The 24,090-nt window shown below is 40.0% G+C and overlaps 1 protein-coding gene across 1 annotated transcript in view; it reads right to left on the minus strand.

Annotated features, from left to right (window-relative positions):
• The window catches only part of RHOBTB3 (Rho related BTB domain containing 3), a 52,825-nt gene extending 29,532 nt beyond the window's left edge, over window positions 1-23,293 (minus strand). Inside the window, exons 1-6 of the mRNA XM_046665613.1 lie at window positions 22,716-23,293; window positions 22,311-22,536; window positions 17,595-17,781; window positions 7,787-7,941; window positions 4,678-4,789; window positions 1,814-2,179 (exon numbers count right to left, since the gene is read on the minus strand). Coding sequence (XP_046521569.1) covers window positions 1,814-2,179; window positions 4,678-4,789; window positions 7,787-7,941; window positions 17,595-17,781; window positions 22,311-22,536; window positions 22,716-22,717 — 1,048 coding nt within the window. The 5' untranslated portion in view covers window positions 22,718-23,293. The remainder of the gene's footprint in view (window positions 1-1,813; window positions 2,180-4,677; window positions 4,790-7,786; window positions 7,942-17,594; window positions 17,782-22,310; window positions 22,537-22,715) is intronic.
• Between the last annotated feature and the right edge of the window lie 797 nt (window positions 23,294-24,090).

Consider the following 24,090-nt stretch of genomic DNA (forward strand, 5'->3'; position numbering starts at 1 on the left):
AAATATCCCAATATATTAAATTCTTTCAAATAGCATTAGAGTGAACACATAAAATACTTATGAGAGATAATTGACTCTGGGGAAGGGGAATAGGAGATGAGGAGAAATTTTATTTTTCTTTTCTTTCCCCCTTTATTCCATCTGCATGTATTAATTTTGCAATTTAAAAAAAATCACTCCCTAGGAGAAAGACAATCAGGTGCCGTCACTGGAGGTACGTCTAGCTATTTACTGCTACCACGTTAGAGAGGATATAACTGACCTCAAAGTGTTCATGTGTCTTTGAAAGTACTCAATGGATATTGTGGGAAACTTGGTGAATAATTCATAATTTCAACAGTAAGATCATTGAAAAGAAAAGCCAAACACTTCCTTTATAGTTCTCCAAACATAGCATTAAAGACTTTTTTTTAACAGTATACATTTTGGTCTTTCAACATTAGTCTTAAATTCTGAATTGTGAGATTCTAAGTTTAAACACAAAAATGTGTAGTACTAACTGAAGTCTTTACCTAGTCTGGTTTATCCATATGATGATTCACAGCTGCTAGAGTCTACTCATTAATTCAGCTGACACAGAAAAGCGGCCATGTTGAAGGCACTGTGCTGGAACGCTCTGTAGCAGTGGTTTCTTATGCCTTTTCCAAGCCAACAGTCACTGAACGAAGGATTTAAGACCCACCACTATATTCTACTCTAACATATATACATTTTTAATCCACTTAAATCTGCATGCTGTAACTGTATTTTTCACAACCATTAATTTTTATTTTCACTTATAAAATTATACAACCACAACCCAAATGAAATAAGTAAAATTTTATCTTTAATATCAATCATTTCAACTGAAGGCTACCCAAAACTTTCCTACCTACATGAAATGACACTTTTTATTTGAAAACCTTTACAAACTTCCTATCTGCCCCCAATTCTGAAGTCTAAAAACAGATTATAAATGTTTCACCTAATACATTCCAGAGAAGGAATGACCTTAATCTAATATTTCATCAGCAAATGATTCCAAGTGGGAAAAGAAAATTAAAGAAGAGAAAAAGTTCTCAGAAATTTTATGTTTAGATGCTTACTTTAAAAACCATTTTACATCCATTCTTTTCCATTCTTATATGGGACCCTCAGATATGACACCTTCAATTTGCTCATGACTAGATAAAACTTCTGTTCTTTAGAATATAGTTGCTATTGACTTTTTAAAAGGACAAGAAGAAAAATAATTGCCAAGTTGAATCTTGAAAATATAAGGGCACAGTAAGAAAAAAAAATAAAGTCTAAAATAGTTATAGCCAAAGTTGATCAGATCTCAGGCTAAACTATCTTTAAATACCTTTTCCAGTCCCTAACCTGAATGCAATGACCTTGCTAACTTCTGTCCTCAATTCCCTCCAAAATCAAAGAGTCAGACAGAAAGGAGAATAAATAGCTAGGTTTTAAGATGTAGACACTTATATTCACATACACTTGAAAAGCATTATTTCTTTAAAGTTAAACTGGACAAGAAATGCCTATATTTTCACATTCTGGATATTTTTTTTTAAATAAAATACTAACACACATGCTCAGTAGGTAAAGAGACTATTGTTTTTACAAGTAGATTTTAAACCAAGGCAAGTATTTGTAAGGAAGATAGAAAGCTTGGTCCACTTCGTGTATATAAACAAAGACTATTTCATGCATAATCTTTGCCTCAGGTGGTAGGAAGAAGAACTAACCAAAACTAACCAATTCACCTGAGGACCACAGGCATACTTCACTTCAAAAGTTCAAGAGAATGCACCAGAACCATTTGACAAGATACCTGAATAAATGAAGCGCAGAATGTCCGATAAACAAGAACAGAAGAGGACGTCTTTAACAATGACTCGTAATGGTGGGTTGCCTGGAGAATCCTGACTAGCACCTGAAAAGGCAGGATCTCTGTTTATGGCGAAGAGATCCTGGGTAGTTCGGATGATGCTGGAATCCTGAATGTCAGCAGGACTCTTCACATTGAAAAGCAGCATGAAAACATGGCTTACGGCGCAGAGAACAATCTTGTGGGCTTCTACAACTTCCTTTAAATCTGGGTTGTAAAATACCACATCCACACACTGGCAGCAGAACAGCAAGTTATTTAAATCAGAGTTATAATGCGATGCTTCAGCCTTTAAGACAGGCATTTTTTCTGTTTCAAAAAAAGAAAATAAAAATAACAAACTATTTTTTAGGTCTAAAGATCCAATCATTTCAGGTTTATTTTAAACATAACAAAACAATATTTTTTAACATTAGGTTAAACCATATGAAATTGCCACTGTTTGGCCATTTTTGACCTACAAAAATAGCAATTTTGTATAGCTTAACCTGATAATAAACATATGTAAACTAATTATCCAGGGATAACACAGGCATACGGAAATACTGTATTTTTTATAGTGCAAATGAAAAACATACTAATGCCATACAGAGCAATAAAATGGCATTTCTCACTATTTGTGTGTCCCAAAATAAACTATTTCTCCAAACACTGAACTTTAGTGTGCTGGTAGTCATCATTCTTTACTTTCGCCCGACAAAAATTTCAAACAAATTGCTGAATAAGTTCTGAAGAAGCCAACCTCACAAGTGAGGTCGTTATCCTCCGGGGACGGGAAGTGGAGGTGGAGGGCTAGCTTGTGAAAACTGCAGCCTCTCAAAGCCAGGGCTCTGAGTCTTGGACTCGACTGTTGGAAACCATTTTCACCATTTTATTTTGATCCTAAAATTAATATTGCTTTTCTCCTAGTAAAACAATATGTTTGCCCCAAACCAGCTTTTTCCCCTCAGCACACTTCAGGGAGAGTGTTAACTAGGCTCCTTAATTTCCAAAAGATGAAGTAACTTGCTATTTCCTAGTTTGACCACCAGCAAAGACTGACTAGCCCTTCATCAATTCAACATATCCACACAGTGGACCACGCCCTAGAGCCTGATCATAGATCCTAACGGGAAAATGTCAGCTGTCTAACTTTTACCCAAAGCTGAGCTGAGGAAAGCGTTATCTATGAAGGGTTGCTTGAAGAACATGCAATCCTCCAAATCAGAGGAATTCAAACTGCTTTAGCAATAAAAATTCTTTATTCTAAAGCAAAACTCCAGTCTATAAAACAGACAGGAACAAGGTACTCGGAGGAGGGGCTCTGCCTGAACTCTGCCTCACCCGCCCTCCTCTCCACTGCCTGAGGCACCTTCACAGAACCTTAAAGGCTGAGAAATGCCTGAAAGCCACGTGCCCAGAGCGCAGCATCTGCCCTCAGAACAAGTCAGCCCCAGAATGAACGTGTACCCAGACCTGTGTCGTCCTGGAGCCCTGGGTAATGTTCTGCGAAATAACACAGCTCTCCTAACACAAGGGTACAAGCAGCAGCCTTGTGAGAGCTGAGACTGCCTTGCCGACAGGATGCTTTTGAAGGCCCTGTCCACACTATCACCTAGTGCCCCCAAATGAAGACCAACATGAGAAATTTCTTTTAATGCTAAATGACATGAAGGGCTTTGCTTCTCTGAGGAACTGGTGTATTTTCTCTTTTTGATTAAAAAGAACAAAAGAATAATCTATCTACATTATTTACTTGGCTTCTTCCTCACCCATATTCTCATGCAAAAAGTATTTAAAGCGCTTGTGTTTGCTACATAGCAGACCATGTCTCCCCTCTCACTTTGCACACCAGAAACTCAAAGCCAAGCGTGGGTCATTTATGGTCTCTATATCTGCATTTTTTTTTTAAACCTGGAGTTGACCTCCTATCCTAATTTACATTCTCCTGATTTTTATTTACATCCATTCATTTAGCAAATATTTATCAAGTCCCTACTTTTTAAAACAATATCCATAACAAATTGATCTGGATAGAGTACTATTCTATTTCTATCACAAAATTAAGCAAAAAATTCTGATAACAGTTGATGTAATTTTATTTATTTTACTTTCCTCTGACTTCGTATTATGAACATTTTCAAACATTGAAAAAAGTTGAAAGAATGATACAACGGGCACACATATATCCTTCACTTAGATTCTGCAATTATTAACATTTTGTCATTTTTTGCCTTATTGATGGATAGATACACTCACATCCACACACACTCATACTGCTGAACCATCTAAAAGTAAGTTGTAATTATCAGGATACTTCGGCTCTTTCTCATTCACCTCCTAAGAATAAGGACATTCTTCCATTAACCACAATACCATTACCACACATAAGAAAATTAACAGTAATTCCATAATATCATCTAATTTCCAGTCGATATTAAAGTTTTACCCAACGGTCACAAGAAAGTCTTTTAGATGTTTTTATTGAACAAGTGGCCAACCAAGGGTCATGCAGTGTGTTTGGTTGTTATTTCTCATCAGACTTTAATCTGGAACAGCTCTCCACCACACATATTATTTTTTTAAGAATTGATAGGCTCAAGATTTTAAGCCAGTATTCCTCAAAATATAGTCCAAGTACCGCCTGCTTCAGAATCACCAGGGAAGCTTATTTGAAAAGCAGATTCTGGGCCCCATCCCAGATTTCCCGAAGAAGAATGTCAGGTGAGTCCTGAACATACTCAAATTTGAGGACAATTGCTCTAGGACTTATGAAATGATCTATAATAAATATCAACTGAAAGTGTAGACATGGGTTATAAACGCACCTGGTTGTTCAAGCTGAGGTGGTCTAATTCCATGAAACGAGCTGCTCATTTTCCTTTTCTTCATTTTTTCACTTGTCTTCTGATTTAAGGCTTGAATCATGAAATACTCCAACTAAAAGATGAACCAAATTTTAATTAAAGTGCCAAGAAACTATCTATCTGACATGACAATTTATACCCCAAATCACATTTGCCAAATATTTTTTAATGACAGTACTATTTACATGTATGCTTTAGCACTTTTCAACAATTTTTTTATTTAAAAAAATGCATCAAGTAGAATAGATTGTGCCTTGTCTAACCATAAATAAACCATCCATTCAAGAAGAACTCTTTATTCTCTTGAATAATCAAGAAAGCCAAGCAGTACAACTGTGTGACTGTCAATAACTGTCTCGTGGCACCCAAAGCAGTTAATACTAGAAAAATTGAAGGCAGGACAGCTCTGGCTCTGTGTCACAGATGCTCCTATCAGCCAGGGAAGTTCACATCTGCTCTATTTTTTTCTTGAATAAAACTACTTTGAAATATATCCTTTATGTTATAAATTAAAAATCTTCACCACATGCACTTACACAGCTCCAGGCCTGTGCCTTACACTATGAGGCCTGGGGCAAAAGTACAAATGGAGGATCACATGCCACATTCACAAATATTTAAATATCACAAACCAAGAAAACAAATTGTCATGTAAAAAATATTCTATCCTCCTCTGACAAATACATCATCACAAAAGTCTGGTAGGCTAGGTTCGGATTTAAATTCTCAGATTCCTTGGAGTTTCATGTGGCACAGGGAAAGCTGGGCCCTAGCTCCTGGGCCCCAAGACTGCCCCTTCTCTCCTCATCCCTGCTCCATCCCACACCTTGAGGATCTTCATGCAAACAAGTAGACATCCGCACTCACATATCCAAGCTCCACTCACTTTCCCCTTTCCCATTCCTCAAAAGCAGTCACCCCTCGGCCACCTCTCAGACCTAGGGATGTACACAGCAGCAACGTGGTCCACCTTCAGGAGGATGGACCTAGTAAAGAGGCCTGCATAGGCCGGGGCAACAGACTCAGGGCCGGCTCATCAGAGAATTCTGGGGTCCTGGATTTTGGAGCATGGTCACAGCACTGTTCAATAGAACTTTCTATTCTGTGTTGATGGAAATTATATCTGTGATATCTGTGTTATTCAGTACAGTAGCCACTAGCCACATGTAGCTACTGAGCACCTGAAACGTGGCTAGTGCGCCAGAAGAACTGAATTTTTAAAAACTGATTTAAATACAAATAGCTACATGTGGCCAGTGGCTACCATGTTGGATGGTGCAGGTCTAGAAGGGGCCCCATCAATTCATGCCCTGTGGGGAGGAGTGCAAGTGGAGGACGACCAGATGGGGCTCTTTAAAAGTTGGAGGCACCTGCCCCTCTTGCCAGATCTTCATCCCTGACTCTTAAACACAAGATTTTAAATGCTCCTTTCAGTCTGACATCATCTCCATCCATATTCTTGAAAATGCCATTATTTCTTACACTCAAGATCTCAGTTGTACTTTACTACTCAAGAGTCTGAAAACAGATCATTCTGATCTTATTTCCACATTCTCATCAAGTTGTGAGTTAAGGAAAAAAGAGACCACCATGTCTTTCTCCCCACCTTGACCACATCTTCAATATTCCTCATGCCGCCAACCCTAACTGCAAAACTAGGCATTAGGAACAAAGAGAAACAAGGAGGGGAAAGAAGAGAGGGATGGGAAAATGGGAGCTGGGAGGTGGGAAGACTGATTCTAAAATGGGGGACAAGGAGACCTAAGGCCCCCAAGAGAACCAGCCACTTCCTCTCCAACAAATGAAACCAAACTACATTTTTTCCCCTAACTCCCTAGGTATTTCAGGGAAATGCAAGATTCTTAGACCAAATTAAGATTTATTTTTAAAACCACTAAAATGTAATCTGCTTGACAGGAAAATCAGATTCCACCCCTCTCTACCTTTCTAGCCACTGCCTATCACTACCAATAAATAAGATAAAAGTTTCTTACAGTAATTGATAATATTAATATTGTGAGCATATCTTCCTTAATGCTGTATTATTAATGTTTCTTTCCCTTACTGGGTGAATAACAGCCAATTACATTTGAGAGAAGTCAGAATCATTTATATTTGGTTCTTACTTTATTTTTGGTTCTTATTTGGAGTGTAGCAACTCCAAGAAATGAACAAATGAAATTTCGATAGTCATCTGTGGAAACCTCAACATTTCTACAGGAATCTACATAATGAATATTCTGGCATATTGGAAAGAGTCCTTGACAAAGAGCTAGGGCACTGATGGAGAAGACCGAAGTGCTCCTGCTTAATGTAAGGTTTACTTTGGTTTAAACCTCTTATCCATGTTTACTAGATTTGTCTGTTTAAAGAAGTCACTTCTTAGAGAGTTGGAAAGATAGTTCCAAAGTCAGTTAATACTTAAATGATACAAGTCCACAGTCTTCTCCAAGGACCTAGTCCATGCAGTCCGAATACTGTAGGGTAGGTGCTGTGTGCTGAGATGGGCCTCAAAATGCCCACAGGACCCAGTAAACACCACTGCAACACAGCAGCAAGCTCTGGCTCCCCACATATCCAACAAGAAGCTATTTGTATCAGTAGCTCCTCTGGATATTTTTGAGCTACACCAAGTCCAGAAGTACAAGAAATCTTGCCGAAGCACACATAGAGAAGAAAAATTATTCTTTTCAGGTGGCAAACAGAAATGAAAGAGAACCTTCAGGGCCCTCTGGTTCAGGTTGCCAGGCTCACTGAGCTGTATAAAGATTACTATCAAAACCGACATCACAGGTTTGTGTAAGTAAACATGCTTTTGTTATGTGCGACAAAGACTAATAAAGTATCACCAAATATCCTATTAGACAATAGGAAGTGTTTCATTTGGAGACAAAAATAAAATCGTAATTTTACTCTGAAAAAACTCTTTTTCTAGTTACTCTTATTTTACTTCTCAAGGTTGAAACAAATCATGCTTTTAAAATGAAAGTTGTAATTGACGTTCTGGAAAATAGCTAAAGAGCCAACCTGACAAACGACTTTAATTTATGTAACAAGAATTTCCACTCACCACTCCACCAAAATATTTTCCTATGTAGAAATCGTCAAGGCTGTGCAGCTCCAGATAGGTAGCGCCTAGTTCCTTAGCAAGCTGGATCCCTTCCGTCGTGCTGACACAGCTCCCCCGGTCTGAGGTACACAGTGGGCACGTACAAGGTAATTCTTCTGAGAAAACGAACGTGAGTAACAAAGAGCTTTGAAATTAAACAGGAAAAAAAATGTACAGAGACAACCTGAACATTAAACAACAAATTAAGAGCTCATACCAGAACCACAGTTCAAGGGCATTTTGTACATCCACTATTCACTAGACTCTGAATGAAAAATGTCGATGATAATAGAAAAGTCCCTAAAATAAACAAGCTTTAACTGCAAGAAGGATGAACAGTGTTTTAGAAAATAGAAGAATTTAAAAATAGGTGAATGGATATTACCAAGGCTATTATAGTAATTAGACCGAAGAGCCAATAATGGCAGGCCTGCTTTCTTTTACACAACCTTGACATCCTGAGTATCAATACAAATTTAACAACTTGATTGCCCTTAGAAACTATGGAAAACAGTGGGTTGGTTTTTTTTTTTTGTAAGGAACTTTAAATATATTCACCAAGTTTGAATAGGCCTTATAGTTTTATTTTAACAGAGTCTCCAAATTGACCTGACTCTTTGAGGCTGCAAAATTGCCACTCTCTTTGTAGATTTCATATAAAGTACATTCTTACTAATCCATACATTTCCATTATTAGACTCTAAAGCATTCAATTGCAGAGACCAAATTCAGACCCTCTTTATCTTTTTCTTCAAGATTAAAAAACTGAAGGAATAAAAAGTATTTACTCGAAATGTGAACTGTCCCAATATTCATGGTTGTATCATGTACAGATCTATGGCTGGGAAACTGGTACATCAACCTATCTATAAGGACACTCCTTAATGAGGCTAAAAACATACGTTCAACCTGTATCCATCAGCTAGGTTTGTTTTGTTTCATGCCACAACATCAGATATGTCATTGTTCAAAAGGCAGCCAAAAGAAGGTAAATCCATTTCTAGAAATGCATGTTGTTGTAGGTTGGCTTCCCTGGGAAGCAGACTCTGAGATAGAGACTGGTGTGCAGGAGGTTTACTGGGCGGTGATCTTGGGATCAACTCTTCTGAGGAGTGAGGGAAGTAGGACTGGGCAGAGGAAAAATGCAAACTGCAATATAGCTGCAACCGGGACCTCAGCTGATTCTACAAGGGGCTCTGGAGCTCTAGAGTGGTTCCCCATTTGGGGAAAGGCAGCTGGGCCTTTGTATCCCTAAATCCACCAGGAATTAGAGGAGGGCTGCCTGCATGGAGGGGACACAACCTTGGGCAAACAGCTTCTATCAGCAGAGGGTAATGCCTGGAAAGGGACTCAGCTGTGAGCCATCAGCAGCCAAGAGGCCCAGTAACTGAGGGAGTAAGTACAATGGCCTTGAAAGGGCATTTGGGCAACTCCCTACAGCACACACGACACACTCCCTAGCAAGGAACTGCATATAGATGGAGCACATATACACACATATAGGGTGTATACCAAGGATAGTTAGTGCATGTGCGTACTACACACACGATTTAGATAATTTCAGCTTCACTGAAAGCATTTTAGAGCTCAGAAACCATGAAGTCACTTCCTCATTTTACATAGAAGGAAAATGAGGCTCAGAGAAGTCACGTCACTTGTCCAACTTTCTCTGCGTGTTAAGAGATGGAGAAACAACAAAACTGTTACTTGTTCCACCTGATAAAGGGACATCAAAAAATAAGATAAAAATGTAGTTTGAGCAAAGAATTATTAATTTCAAAGATACATGATTTAAAAATTAAGTTTGGGTTCTCTAAATTATGCTATAAATTCTAATCTGAGTCTTTGCATTTACTTTTTTAAAGATCATTTTAGGTTTGGAGCAAATATAGTTTTCATACAAAATTTTGCCTATCTTGAAAAATAACACATTTGTATTTCACATTCTTTACAAAGCCTTCATAAACGGTGCCTTTGGTTTCTAAAGACAGAGTCCTTCTTATGTCCACAAAGCTCTCCTTATGTTGATGGAATGGGGTGGGTAGGCAGATCATCTCATTAAACTTTATTTCTAGACAAAAATAAAGCAAAGTCAGTAATGTTTCAAGTGAAAAATTAAGTGAACATAGTGTGAAATAGTTTTTAACAAATAATCTTGATTTGAGGGAAAATACAATTAATTTCAGGTTTAACTCAGCTGAGGGGGGTTTTCCATCATGTGTAGTCATAAGCATCTTCCTGACACACATGCCTAGGAAGTTCCTCCTTATACCTAATCCTTATGTCTCCTCTACGACACAGAAGACATTTCTTTTGTTTACATGCATTCAAAAGGAAAAATGCCTAGTCATTATGTGTTGGGTAGGAGAATCAACCAACATTTATGGATTAAATAAATCTTCGTTAAGCATTTCATCAGGAACAATCAGAGGACCCAAAAGAATTTTAAATCACGGCGCCTTCTTCAGGAGCTCACTCCTGTGAGCCTACCTCAGAGTCAGGGGACTCTGTGAATTAGAATGTTACACTTCTACAGTGTTACTGTAGTTTTTTTCTTTCTTACATATTGTCTTTTAAGATGTTATCACAAAATGTCTATTTTTTTAAAGCAAACACAATGTAACTCTGGAATTCAAATGAATGGCATCTTTTTCAAAGCAGTGGCTTTCAGAACCTATAGGGTGATTCTTACAATGTTGCCAATGCTTGAAAGTTTTAGAAATCCTTTTAAGAATTCTAGCCTAGCAATGTAGTAGGCTCTATCAGAACTTCACAAAGACAGGAAGCGAATTTTCAGGAGTTTCAGGTGATGAATACACCCTAGGCATGTTTGGAAAAAAATTTCTACTTTAAAGATAGATTCGAGATTTAGTAAAAGCCAAAAATTTATTCAGAGCCATAGATGATGAAGAAGATATACACACAGTCAAGCTTGTCAAAACATGTATCACAAAGGAAAGAAATGAGACTGATAGTGTTTGCTGAACTAATTCTAAAAGAGTTCAAGAGAGGAGCTACCAGAGGAGAACACCCAGCACGGTTTCTTGTACAGCCGTCCACCCTTATCCGTGGGGGATACGTTCCAAGACTCCTAGTGGAGGCCTGAAACCTTGGATAGTACCAAACCCTATATATAGTAGGTTTTTTCCTATACAGTACGTACATACCTATGATAAAGTTTAATTTATGTTAAGCACAGTAGGAGAGTATCAATAACTAATAATAAAATAGAACAATTATAACAATATACTGTAATAAAAGTTATGTAGATCTTAGCAACCGCAGCATACCTTTTTTTTTTTCCTTATTAAGTTGAGAACTTCCACCTTTTCACTTAAAGGAAGCACTTTACAGCTTCTCTTCGGCACATTCGAATTGCCAGCATCACTACTCTTGTGCTTTGTGGCCATTATTAAGTAAAATAAGGCTTACTTGAATACAAGCACTGCGATACTGTGACAGTCAATCTGATAACAAGACGGCTACCAAGTGATAAAGGGGTGGGTGGCAGTATACAGCTATACAGCGGGGACACGCTGGACAAAGAGACAATTCATGATCACGGGGCTGGATGGAGCTAGATGATGCGAAATTTCATCACACTACTCAGAATGACATACCAATTTAAAATTTATGAATTGTTTATTTCTGGAATTTTCAATTAATATTTTCGAACCATGGTTAATCTTGGTTTAACTGAAACCATGGAAAGTGAAATGGCGATAAGGGGGGACCACTGTATTTCAAGAGATAGGCGGGGGGGGGGGGGTACAATAAATGTCCATGAGTTAAATAGCCAGGTTTAGATTTGTGATCACATCTTATATGGTAAATTAATTTCATCTTGTTAGTGAAAGTGATTTTTTTCACTTATGTATACTCATAAAACCATTCGGCCGCTCAATGAACACATATTTACTGAGCACCTACCATCAAATACTAGGGATATAAGGATACACAGATAAAAGAAGCTCATAGTCAACGGAGCCAAGATAGACTTGACGGCAAACAATTATAACACAATATAATAAGTACTAAAATAAAGGTGTACAGAATCACCATGGGAACAGAAGAGAGGAAATTAACTCTGCTGAGGGGACCATAGAAGGCTTCACAGAAGAGGTAACGATTTAATGGACAAGTATGAATTTGCTCCACAGACATCATAGGGGTTGTGTAGAGAGGCACTCTGATCAGGGGATATAGCATATGCAGAGGCCCGGATGTGAGAAAAAAGGGAACACAGCGTCACTTCCAGTTTCAAGATAGCAAGCTAAGCCCACACTGCAATCTCCCCTCCCTGCCAAACCAAAAAAGTGATGAAATAAAAAGGGGGAGGGGGAGAAAGACGAAGGGAGAAAGGAAGGAAGAAAGGAAGGAAGAAAGGAGGGACGGAGGAGGGAGGAAGACAGAGAAGGAGGAAGGGAGGTGTGCACATACAGCAACACTCAAAAATTAGAGAAGAGATTCTCATTAGCCCAGAAACTAGGAGTGCCTGAGAGGCTGACGGCAGACAGCACAGGACCAAAGAGGGAAGCTGAAGCTCAGAGTACAGGCAGGATCTCACGCACTGTGGCAGCATCAAAAGTGCTCCCTGCTCAGCGATGGGATGCGGAAGCAAGGAGGCGGCCCAAGGGCAACAGAGCGGAGACTAGGCCGAGCACCCCAGTGGAAGCAGCCAGGCCTGTGAATCCTGAGTATATTCTCACCCCTACCCCAGAGAGCTGTTGGGCAGAGGAGGAGGAAGGCATCAATTCAACAGAGTATCTAAACTACAAAACTAGGGAAATTAAGAATTACCCAACATTTGAGAAGCATCCATACCATGAAATAAAATCTCATCAAATGGGAAGACTTGGTACGCTCCCCTCAAAACCAGATTTAATAGACCAATCAAAACAGAATTTTAAAATAAGGATAATTAATTGAAAGAAGGTTCTTTTTTTCTTTTTTTTTTAAGTATTTGCATCCTTAAAATAGGAACAAGAAATCATGAAAAATAAATCAACTTGAGATCTTGGATATGAAAAGCTGTTGAAATTTTAAAGCAGAATAGCAGAACGGACCCAGCAGAACTAATTTGTGACCTAGAAAAAATGCCCAAGGAATTCTCCTATAATGCAACACAGAGAAATAAAGGAATAGGAAATATAAAAGAAAGATTAGAGACATGCAGGAGAGATCCAGAAATTTCAACATTAGTCTAACAAGAGACCCAAAATGAGAGAATAGAGAAAATGGATGGAAAGTGATATCTGAAGAATTTAGAAAGTTGACTTTGCCAGATCTAAAGAAAGACATTAAGCTCTTCAAGTAGTTTAGTGTGATGGGTATATAAGCCACAGAGGATTGAGTCCTACAAGGTCCTAGAATTAGTCAGGGGCTACATCATGAAGGATCTTGTATTTCAGATAAGACTTTACAGTAGAAAACTATTAAAGTGGATACGAATACTGGATTGGAGTGAGGGCATCAGTGGGAATCCATGATTTAAAATACACATATATATGGCTCTATCCAATGAAAGTATCTAGAGGCAAAGACACCTAAAGTAATGAGCACCCCCAGAGCCCAGATCTTGGTTTCTAAATCCCATTACTCATTAAAAGAAACCAAGGCTCCCTGAAGAAATAACTGATTCCAGGGCTGGGGTAGGCACAGTCTAAGGTGAGCCTGGAACATCTCATGCCAGAAAATAAGGAAAGACTCAAAAATTAATTGAAGCCAGCTTGAAGAGGCTCCCTCTGGGAAAAGTTGGGGTAATGTGAACATCAGAAAGAATACTGAGAAGAAGAGATTATAAAGTATTGAACTTAAAAAACAAACCCATGAATCAAAATGATTCTGAAAGAAAGATGTAGTAGCAGAGAGAAGGGAAGGCTCTATTTACAGAAGAATACCAAGTAATAAGTGTAGAAGGGATGATAGAAAATCACTATTTTGCAACCACAGTTATCACAGCTGAAGGACTTATGCAAAATAATGGGTTTGGATTCTTTAAAAATGTGAATGTCATGAAAGACACCTCCTTCATGCCTCCCTACCCCAGCAAAAAAGCTAAGGAACTCTTCTGGATTAAAAGGGACTAGAGAGACAAGACAACTAAATGCAATAAGTAACCCTTAATTTCATCCTGGATTGGAAAAAGCTTTGGAACAACCGGGGAATTATGAATATGAATTATATTTTAAATAATAGTATAATAGATAACAGTTACATTTCTTGAGTGATGACTGACTGCATTCTGGTTAATAGGAGGAGGGCTTTGTTCTTAGATGATACAGGCTTAAGTAATTAGGACTGAAGAGATCCCATAATGTTTCCAATTTACTCTCAAATGTTGTAGAGAGAAAAAGCGTGTATCCGCGCATGTGTGTGTCTTTGCAATTTCTGGGGTTCATTGTCCTTTTGTCAATTTTCTTAGGTTTGAAATTTAGCAAATAAAAGTTAGGGGAAAAGAGGAAAGTTTCTAAAGAATTTAAAGCATTGAGTGTCATGATCTGACTTGTATTCTGAGATGATTATACCCAGAGGATTTATTTCAGAAAGAGGCAATGCAGGAATAAGAGACCACGGGCCAATTTAACATGAAGCTGATGAAGCTTAAGCTTCAAGGCCCTTTTCTTGTGGGTTCTTCCCAAAGCCCTGGGAGAACCCTGAGCACCAGATTCTTTTACGTGGTTATATGCTTTTGTAAAATTTGCAAAATAAGATATTTTAATTACATTTGGTTAAGACCATGTCTCTTTCCACTCCAACTCACTTCACTGTGAGAGCAGCTCTGGAGTAACCATGGGCATTTTGGGGATCATGCTAAGGGGAATTTAAATTTAGGTTTAGTGAGATATTATTTGTGTCTGTCATCACTTCCTTGTATGGTTAAGTGTCCTGGTACATGAATGGCCTTCGGGAATGCTTTTGCCACCCACTGTGCGGATTTATTTGGTGTCAAGACACTAAGATGCCAAGCTGAAAGACGAACACAACACAAACTGTAGAGCCCAGCACCAAAAAGATGTGGAGAGTGAAGAAATATGCTGGAAGAAAAACTATCTTTTGTTCTCTCTACAGAAAATATCAAAAAGTGGTTATTATATGAAGAGGTGATCAGAGACTATGCAGCCCAACAAATACAAGAAAAGTTAAAGTGTCAAGGTGTTAAATAACAGAAACTTTTAAAATATATATTTGTGGTATTTGACAGCTTTTTTAGATTTAAAATTTGTTGTGCTTTCTTTTCTCTTTCTAAATAAATATTCACTTTTGTACATACACGTACTTTTACAATTTGAAATTAATTTTGTAATTTTGTAGTTTTTTCCTTACAAAGGACCTCTAAAATTGTATACATTTCAGCTCCTACAAAATCTGGAACTGCCCCTTTAGGAGACCAAAAAGGCCACTATGACAGAGAATTAAATGACTAGGGTCTGACAGCCAGTGAAAGTGAAGAGAAAACAGTGAGTCTGAGATTTATATAAAATGGAAAATCAAAAGAGCTTCTTAGTCAACTGGATATGGGGAATGGGAGAGAAAGCTGGGCTGGATGATTGTAGTTCGGATGAATGGATCGGTTTGGCATCATTCACTGAGACAAGGAATTCAGCAGAAAGAGGAAGATGTCTGTGGAGATAAGGGTCAGGAGAGAGACTGGAGCCAGAGAAACAGACTGGGTGATCATCAATGTCTATCCAGGGGAAGCTAGGGCAACGGATCAGTGAGTTCGTGCTCAAAGTAAACAGCAAGAAGAGGTGAAACCAAAGGATGGAACCCTGGGCAACAACTACAGGAAGTGTTGGTGTAAGTGTGCAGGTGTGGGGGGAAGGGGATGGGCCAGTAAAGAAGACAGAGAATTAGCACAGCTGGGAAAGAAAGGGTGGCTTTATTAAATGGAGCAAGAGGTGTGTTTGAATCATTTCAAAGAGAGAATTGTTATTAAAATGTATTAAATTTGGCAATAAGCATATAACTGGTGACCCCGAGTGAGAACAAACTCAGTGTAATTGTGAAAGTCAAAGTCAGACTGTGGTGGACTGAAGAATGAATGGGAAGCCAGGAAGTGGGCTCAGGAAGCGTGGATGACTCTTTCAAGAATCACGGCCAGCAATGCGAAAGATAGGGAAGTAGAGTGGATGTGGGGTCAAGGAAAGGTCAAGCCTGCTTTATTTGGATCTTCTAATGCTAAACATACACCCACCCTATGACCCAACAATCCTACTCCTAAGTAACAACCTAAGCATCATCAAAGGAATGCGTGAGAAAATTATGGCATATTCATATCATGCAATAATATGCAGCAATAAAAAGAACAAATTATAGATAAGCACAACATAGATGAATCTCAAAAGTACCATGGCTAACTGAAATTAGACACAAGACACTACACACTGTATAATTCCATTTGTATGAAGTTCAAGAGAAGGTACAACTAACCTATGTTATTAGAAGTTGGAACAGCAGTTCCCTCTGGGGAGGGGTGTTATTAACTGGAAGAGGCATGAGAGAGCCTTCCAGAGGGCTGCAGAGGCTCTCCATCTTGGTCTGTGTGAAAGGTGCATGTGTGTACTTATGCGTAAACATGCTCTAAGCTGCACACTAAGATTAATGAACTTTGTCCTTTACTTTGCTACACCTCAATAAAAAAGTACAAAACATAAATGAATAAAAATAAAATTTTAAAGACAGCTTTACTGAGGGAATGCCACTAAGAAGAACTATAAAACATCACCAAATCAAAGTGAATTGAGTTGGCGCTGAGATAGCTGACAAAAATAAGCATAGCAGCAACTACTGAAACGGACTGAACCAAACTGATCCATCAGCCACAGAGTAAATAATCCATCCCCTAGGGCAGTGTTGTCAGAGAATTCAGCTCACCCATTGCTAGCTACCTAAGCCCAGCGCCCAAGCCCACGTCCTTATGTGGACAATTGCCCTTCCCACCTGGATGGACCTTTAGATTGTCAAAAAAGAGTTTTCCAGGGGCCAGCCCGGTGGCACATTGGTTAAGTTCACGCACTCTGCTTCGGTGGCCCAGGGTTCACGGGTTTGGATCCCAGGCAAGGACCAGCATCACACACACAAAATAGAGAAAGACTGGCAGAGATGTTAGTTCAGCAACAATCTTCCTCAAGCAAAAAGAGGAAGATTGGCAAGGATGTTAGCTCAGGGCCAATCTTCCTCACACACACACAAAAAGTTTTCCAGTGCTCAGCATCAGCCTACTATCTCTCCTATATCAAAAGAACACAATTACTGGCTCAGTGGCGCAGCAGTTAAGTGCGCACATTCTGCTTCAGGAGCCTGGGGTTTGCCAGTTCGGATGCCGGGTGTGGACACGGCACCACTTGGCACACCATGCTGTGGTAGGCATCCCACATATAAAGTAGAGGAAGATGGGCACGGATGTTAGCTCAGGGCCAGTCTTCCTCAGAAAAAAAAAAAAAGAGGAGGACTGGCAGCAGTTAGCTCAGGGCTAATCTTCCTCAAACAAAACAAAACAAAACACAATTACTAACTTCCTTCGTTACTGCAGAAGAGCAGTTTAGAAGACAAATTTGTAACCATCAGAATCACAGCAGAAATTTGCAACACTTTCCTTTGATGTCTCATTATCCTATCCCATGATGAAGAGAGAACAGCTGGCATTGGAATCCACAACCATTTTGGTTTTTTTCCTAAACTGTATTAATCATTAATAAACTTAGCTCTGTGTAAAATGAATACAGTACCTGCACTCTCATTATAAAAAAGAAGATCAAATACTTACCATTTTGTCTGGTACCAACAGCAGCAATGATTACTGGAACTGAATTTAATGCTCTTTTTATCACCGGAATATAATTGTCTCTTACTTCATGGAATGAAAACTTGTCATTTACGTTGTATTTGATCACAATGATGTCAGCGCCCCCAATGAGATTTCGAGAGGTGTACCAATCACTGTCAAAAATGTCCTAAACCAAAATGTAGAGAGTAATCTTTAGTCTGCTTGTCTTCAAATCAATCAAGAAATACATGGTAACATCTTTGTTTAAATTCTTTGCTATATTTTAATTTTCAGAATTCATACGAAGAAGTTTACTTTTTAAAACAGTAACTACATAAAATTAAAAATGTTTGAAGCCCACCAGCTTTTTTTAAAAATTCTTCTTCATTTAGCCTAGATGACTATACAGTCGTAAAAGTTCTACAGAATTCCTGAGAGTCTGATGAAATAAGCAACCTCTTTCAACATTTGTACTTGAAAATAAGCACTTTGTTTTAAAATAATGCCATATTTTTATCACCTAATAATTTCAAAAATGTAACACTATGGATTAGACGCAAGAGCATCAGTATGAGTTAGGAAGCTTCGAAGGATTTTCTGTGACCCAGTTAGACACTGCAGGATTGTTCAGTGTTCTGAATTGTAGTACAGTGTGAATTCTGTGGAGTTCCATATTTTCAAAACTCAAATATAATCTCCAACTTTATCCATCCTTGGACAGTACTGTATACATATAGCGTGTATGGGAGGACATACCTCCACAAAAAGATACTGTGTCTTCTAAGGTGCTAACAGGGTAAGGAATATATTTGCAATTCATGTATTTTGCTCATGTAAAGTAAAAATTCAGGAAAAAATCTTTCCAGTTTTGAAATCTTTACTTTTGGACTATAGTTAATAATATTAATATTTAGAATTAGGGCCAAACTAATTTATTACAGATGCTACTTCTTAAATTGCTTTGATATTTTAGAAACAATTTTTCAGTTTTTGTGTGACTATTGATATAAGGAAAATATCTTTATATATCCAAACACCACTGCCAAATATGTACAAGTAGGTTTTTTCTCATATTCCAGTTAACTATTAATCATTATTTGTCCTTTCATATGGTCTCTGGTGTGTATTTCTAGGATGTAATAAATCTAGATTAAGAAAGTAGACAGCTAGATGTGGCTAATAGGTCCAAAAACTGTTGGGCTATGAAAGTTTGCACTCTGAACTATGAGTCCAAAATAGGGTTAACAGTGTCTGAATCACTCAACCAAAATCCATGTGACAGAGCTTTTATCCTATGATGGAAAATTCTGGAAAAGCCTCACACAGCAATGCCCTTTTGCAGAGAGAGCTTCTTCTCACTAGTACCTCCCGTGCCCCCAGCAAGGCCTCTCCCGATTCCCTATACCCTCCCTTCCCACCCGTTTCCTACAAGTGCACTCAGAGTAACAAGAACTGCAGAATTTTCAGGTGTAAACGCCTTGGTGAAAGTGGGATGCACAGAGCATTTTTAAGGAAGAGTAAAACAATTTTTAAAAATAGGCGAACTATGGAATATAAACACCAAATGCAAGGTCTTGATCTTTGTAGAAAGTGTAAGGGGGGGAGAAGTGAAATGGGACACAGATCAAGAAATTGAAAAGCTTCCCAGCAGAGCTCTATGCTGATTTCCAAATCCCAAACCACAAAACCCATTCCGTTCCAACTGTATCTGTTATAGTATTCAAGTTCAAAGTACACAAATATAACAGGGTATCTGAGCATAACAAAGAAAGAGGAGAGTCAGATGAATGGGATAAAAAAAAAGAAAACGCTAAATACAAGTGGGACCAATATTAAGCAGCCATTTAACTCTGAGAGAACAAATCAAAAGTAACTGCTCTTCACATTCCAAATAGTTTGGAATTCCAGAATGACTGGGGAGGTGTACAGGGAAAAAGGAAACATGTAAGGGAAAATGTCACGAGAAAATGGGTTTTGGCATCATCAACACAGTGGTATTGAGAATATAGAGACTAAAAATAATTTTATTTTTAATACAAATCAGAGCTTCAAACCCTGCACAAGAAAACTCGGCATATATTACCTCACGGCTTTTTATGGAATATTTTTAATAAACAGGAAAAGATCTAGAAATAAAATAATAATATAACTGCGCCAAAAAAGGGGCGGGTGCAAGAGAGACATACTAACTAATGAGCTACAGATAATGAATTTGAACCACATTTATTTAGAAACTGCCAAGGATATACGGCAAGGATCCAGAAACAGGCTACAGATCTAGGGGAAAACTAGGAAAGAGAAGCACAACTCTCTCATTCTAGCTCCAAGGAAACAACGCCACGTTTCTTCTCAAAACTATGTCGAACAGAAAATCCTCGACTGGTTTCTAGAAACATGAAGGAAATCAAATTCTCCCACCCCTTGTAAATCAGTTCCAGGATTTCCTCTAGGAGGTTATGCAACACAAGGCCTGGAGCCACGTTTGGAGAATGGAACTCATCTTTTTAAAAATAATCTGAATTTTTACAGTAAAACAAGTTTATTCTACTTGATTGTGAGGCTCCAAATACAGCACTTACTACGTACGAACACTGCTACCTCAATGTACCGTATTTGTGCAAATCCTAAATGACGTGGGGGTACACTTCACTTTTGCTTAGCATAAGTGACACACGGCTATACTGAAGTTGTGATGAACACTTTATTATTCTAGCAGCTACCACTTATTGAGTACCTGCTACATGCTAGGCTCTGGGCTAAGAACTCCACATGTACTATCTCATTTATTCTTCAGCACGGCACTAGGAGACAGGGGTTTTTACATTTATTTTATTTTATACATAGGGAAGTAAGGCTAAGAGAGGATAAGCGACTTACAGGGAACACAGCCACTAGGTAGCAAGGAGGGGATCTGAAATCAGGTCCTTTTAATATCAAAACCTGTGCTCTATCTGCTCGGCCATATTTAATATTCTGATTCAGTACATATGTCAAACATCAACTGATGAATACAAGCAACTTTAATATCTCTGACGGGCTTTTACTTATCACCACGAGAAGAAAAGCACCTTATAAGGAGTAGCTCTACAAATATATTCTACTAGATCTGAAAACCACCATAACCCCGAAAATTGCACCTCGTCACAAACTCAACACCCCAAGACCAGAGTCTAACCAAACAAAAGGTGATTAGCATAACAAAACATAACAATAAGTACATGGCAAAAAAAACCCCAGACTACTGAGGCTTATTTTAATCTATCTGGAGGATTTCATTTACTACAATACATGCGATCACAAGCATTGCTTTTTGCTAAGTTAACAACACAAACAGGAAAGAGTTAACAGCTCAAAGAAAAAACAGGAAAGGTAACCCTAACATCCTAATTCAGCTTATTTTTTTTCCCACATTTATTTACTCTATTCACTCAATATTTGTTCAACCACATGCAGAACCAGTAAGTTTTTAGAGCGTAAGATCTTTCACAATGAAATGACCAAAGTAAAAGAAGTGTTTCATTTGCCCTCACAGACTACGGCCAAAAAGTTCTCTATCAATGCTGACTATGATTAGCATCATCATTGTCATAACTGGGAGTTTAACAGCGTCCCTGGTAATGAAAACACGACTTCCCTTTAAGCAAAAATTTACGTGGACAAGTGATCTTTCTTTCTGTAATATGGAAATTCCAAAATAAGAAATTTTTCTATGTATAGTCTATACATTTCTTCAGAAAGATGCACTAGTCCCTTATAGCCCCCAATTAAGTTTTTAAAAATTGTTGTTTAAATGTAAAACCTCACATAATGATACTTTGCATTTTCTTTTCAGACACTAAACTTTCTTCTGTTATGAAATGTAATCTTTAGCTGCAATATAACTCCAGTACCAGCAAAGAATCAGAAATATTCAAATAAGATTAAATGAAAACATTCCAAATACGATGTTATTGTGTATTGAAAACATGTATATGTGTCAAGTAGATTCCTTTTGCTTTTTATCACTCAAGAATTACACTAGAATTTATCGACTTCATTACAATTTCAATCATGACAAATTTTAAAGATTTTAAACATTCCCAATAGTATCAGTAATATCAGTAATATTATTTCCGATTTATGAGTCCCTAAAAACAAATGGCTACTATATCAAGAGCATCTACACCATTAAAAGTCAAATCACAAATTAAAATTTTCAGAGCTGGATACTGCTATAAATGAGTCGTTCAAAATTAATTCTCAGTCCCCGTCTTTTCCCCTCCTTTCCGGGGGTCCTATTTCTGACCTGCCCCAGTGGACAGTATTTTTGCCTGTGTTGAACTTTTAGAGACTTTTATTTTTAGAACACTAATATTACACTATCACCCACAGGGTAGGCATGAAAAAACATTGCTCTCTGCTGGTGAAACTTAGTGACCCCGTCCCTTGGGGTTGACACATTCAACTGTCAGCTGTCTACCAAGGGACAACCCACGGTCGTGCAGCATACGAGTAAGTGCTCCACTCTCCCACTGGGGCTTTTTGCCTCCTAAGAGTGTTCTCCTACTGGGCTGCCCCCTGCCCGATGAAACAAAGGACCAAAGATTTTCTCAAAAATGTTTGAAAACTCTGCCCAGATGACCCGGACATTCCACATTCATGAAAGGGGACAAGGGGGTGGGGGGGATGGAAAGAAAAGCTCCGTCAGCCTCGGACCGAGCAGCTGCCGCCCCTTACCCAGACGGGACAGTCGTGGACCACCAGCTTGACATTCCCGAACGCGCTGGCCTGATACTCGGTGAACACAGGACGCGCGACCGTGCTGGTCGCGTTCAGCAACAAGCTGCTTTCGTCCCCTGAGACCAGCGGGCTTCTCCCCAGGTAAGTGCGGATGAGCCCCGACGGCCGATTGTCCTGGTGGAACGAGTCCCCCTCGTTCCCCAGCGCCACGATGTGAATGGACCTACACGACAGAGAGGGGGCGAGGGGGAGAAGAGGCGTGCGGTCAGCGCGCGGATCGCCTTCCTCGGAACAGGAAGTGCGGGGGGCAGCGCGCCGCGAGGATGGGCACGCGCCCCTCGGCCCGGGGCGCACGGCACGCGCTGGGCTGGAGACAATGGCAGGACCGCGACGCGTACGTACATGATCGCCAATCCAGGGGCAGCGCGGCGAGTCGGAGAAAAGCGGCTCCTCGCGGCCTCTCGGGGCCCGGCGGCGGCTGATTTACCCGCAATCAGCTCATCCCCGGCCGAGTCCCCCGCGCGCTTCCACCGCGGCGCGGCCGACGCAGAGCGGGCCCGCGCGAGCCAGCGAGCGAGCGAGCCAGCCGAGGGGCCAGGGGCGCGCTGCCAGCCAGTCAGGAAGTGCCGGGGACCATCCCGGGCGGCCGCGCCGCTCCCCGCCTCCTCGACCGCGGCCGAGCGTCGCCGGGCGCCCGGGCGCCGCAGCCCCCTCTCCGCCGCGCTCCCTCGGCCGGGTTGCTGTCGCCTCCTGCTGCTGCCGCTGCTCCTCCTTCTGGCCGAGAGGGGTTAGCAGAAGCGCCGGGGCCTCCGCCCCCTCCGCGGGCCCGCGGGCGGGCGCAGCACGTGCCGGCCTTGGGGGTCGGGCGGATGCGGAGGACGCGCTCCCCGCCGAGGCCCCGGGCCGGGCGGCGGCGGCCGGATACAAAGCAGCGGCCGGCGCGGGGCGCGGCGGAGTATAAATTAATAAATACACCATCCGAGCCCCGGAGCTCCCGGTCGCCAATCCGCCTGCAGCAAGTTTGTTCAACTCGAAAGGGTGTAACCAGAGCCAGGGCAAGGGGGTGGGGCGGGGAGGCCCCCGCTCCCGAAAGCCTGGGAAAGAGGGAGGCGAGGGGGTGCAGCCCGCTGGCCGCTCCAGCAGCCCCGATTTGTTTTCCTCTCTTGGCCTTGACCGAAGTCTTTTACTACGTGTGCTGCTTTGTCATTTGTCAACATGTACTACAGCTGTTTTCCAAAATCATACTTGTGAGAAAAAAATAAAGGCAACATTCATGCTGGTGCAGAAAGGGTTCTTTGTTCACACACCAATTAATTTGCTAATATCGCTTGGGGGGAATTAATTACTATTTGAAGCTGTATTTGGCATATTTTACCCACAACGGCAGGATTTTTTTTTAAGTGCTGGAGTTCTTGTGATAGTTTTGAAAAGTTACGTGTGAGGTGTTTAACGTGTTTACAAGCTAAATGCAAGTTTACTTGAAGATTTTTCAGTACATGTTAATGGCGACATGTTTAATAATAGCTCCTCAGACTAACTGAAAAAATAAGCATCATGCTAATGCAAGGATACTCTAGATTCTTTCCTGATAACGCACTGAAGTAAAGGTTGGGAAGGTCCCTAAAGGGCCTCAAAACTACCTCCACGCAAATGAACGCTGGAAGCCACTAACGCCGAGAAAGTCAGAGGTTTCTCCGGGCTCGGCTTCTCCACAAACGTGAAAACTCTGATAAGTGCTCTGTGTTGAAAAGGTTCTTGTTTATTCCTTTATGCATTT

This window comes from Equus quagga, chromosome 7 (genome assembly GCF_021613505.1).
Source record: "Equus quagga isolate Etosha38 chromosome 7, UCLA_HA_Equagga_1.0, whole genome shotgun sequence".
Lineage (NCBI taxonomy): Eukaryota > Metazoa > Chordata > Mammalia > Perissodactyla > Equidae > Equus > Equus quagga.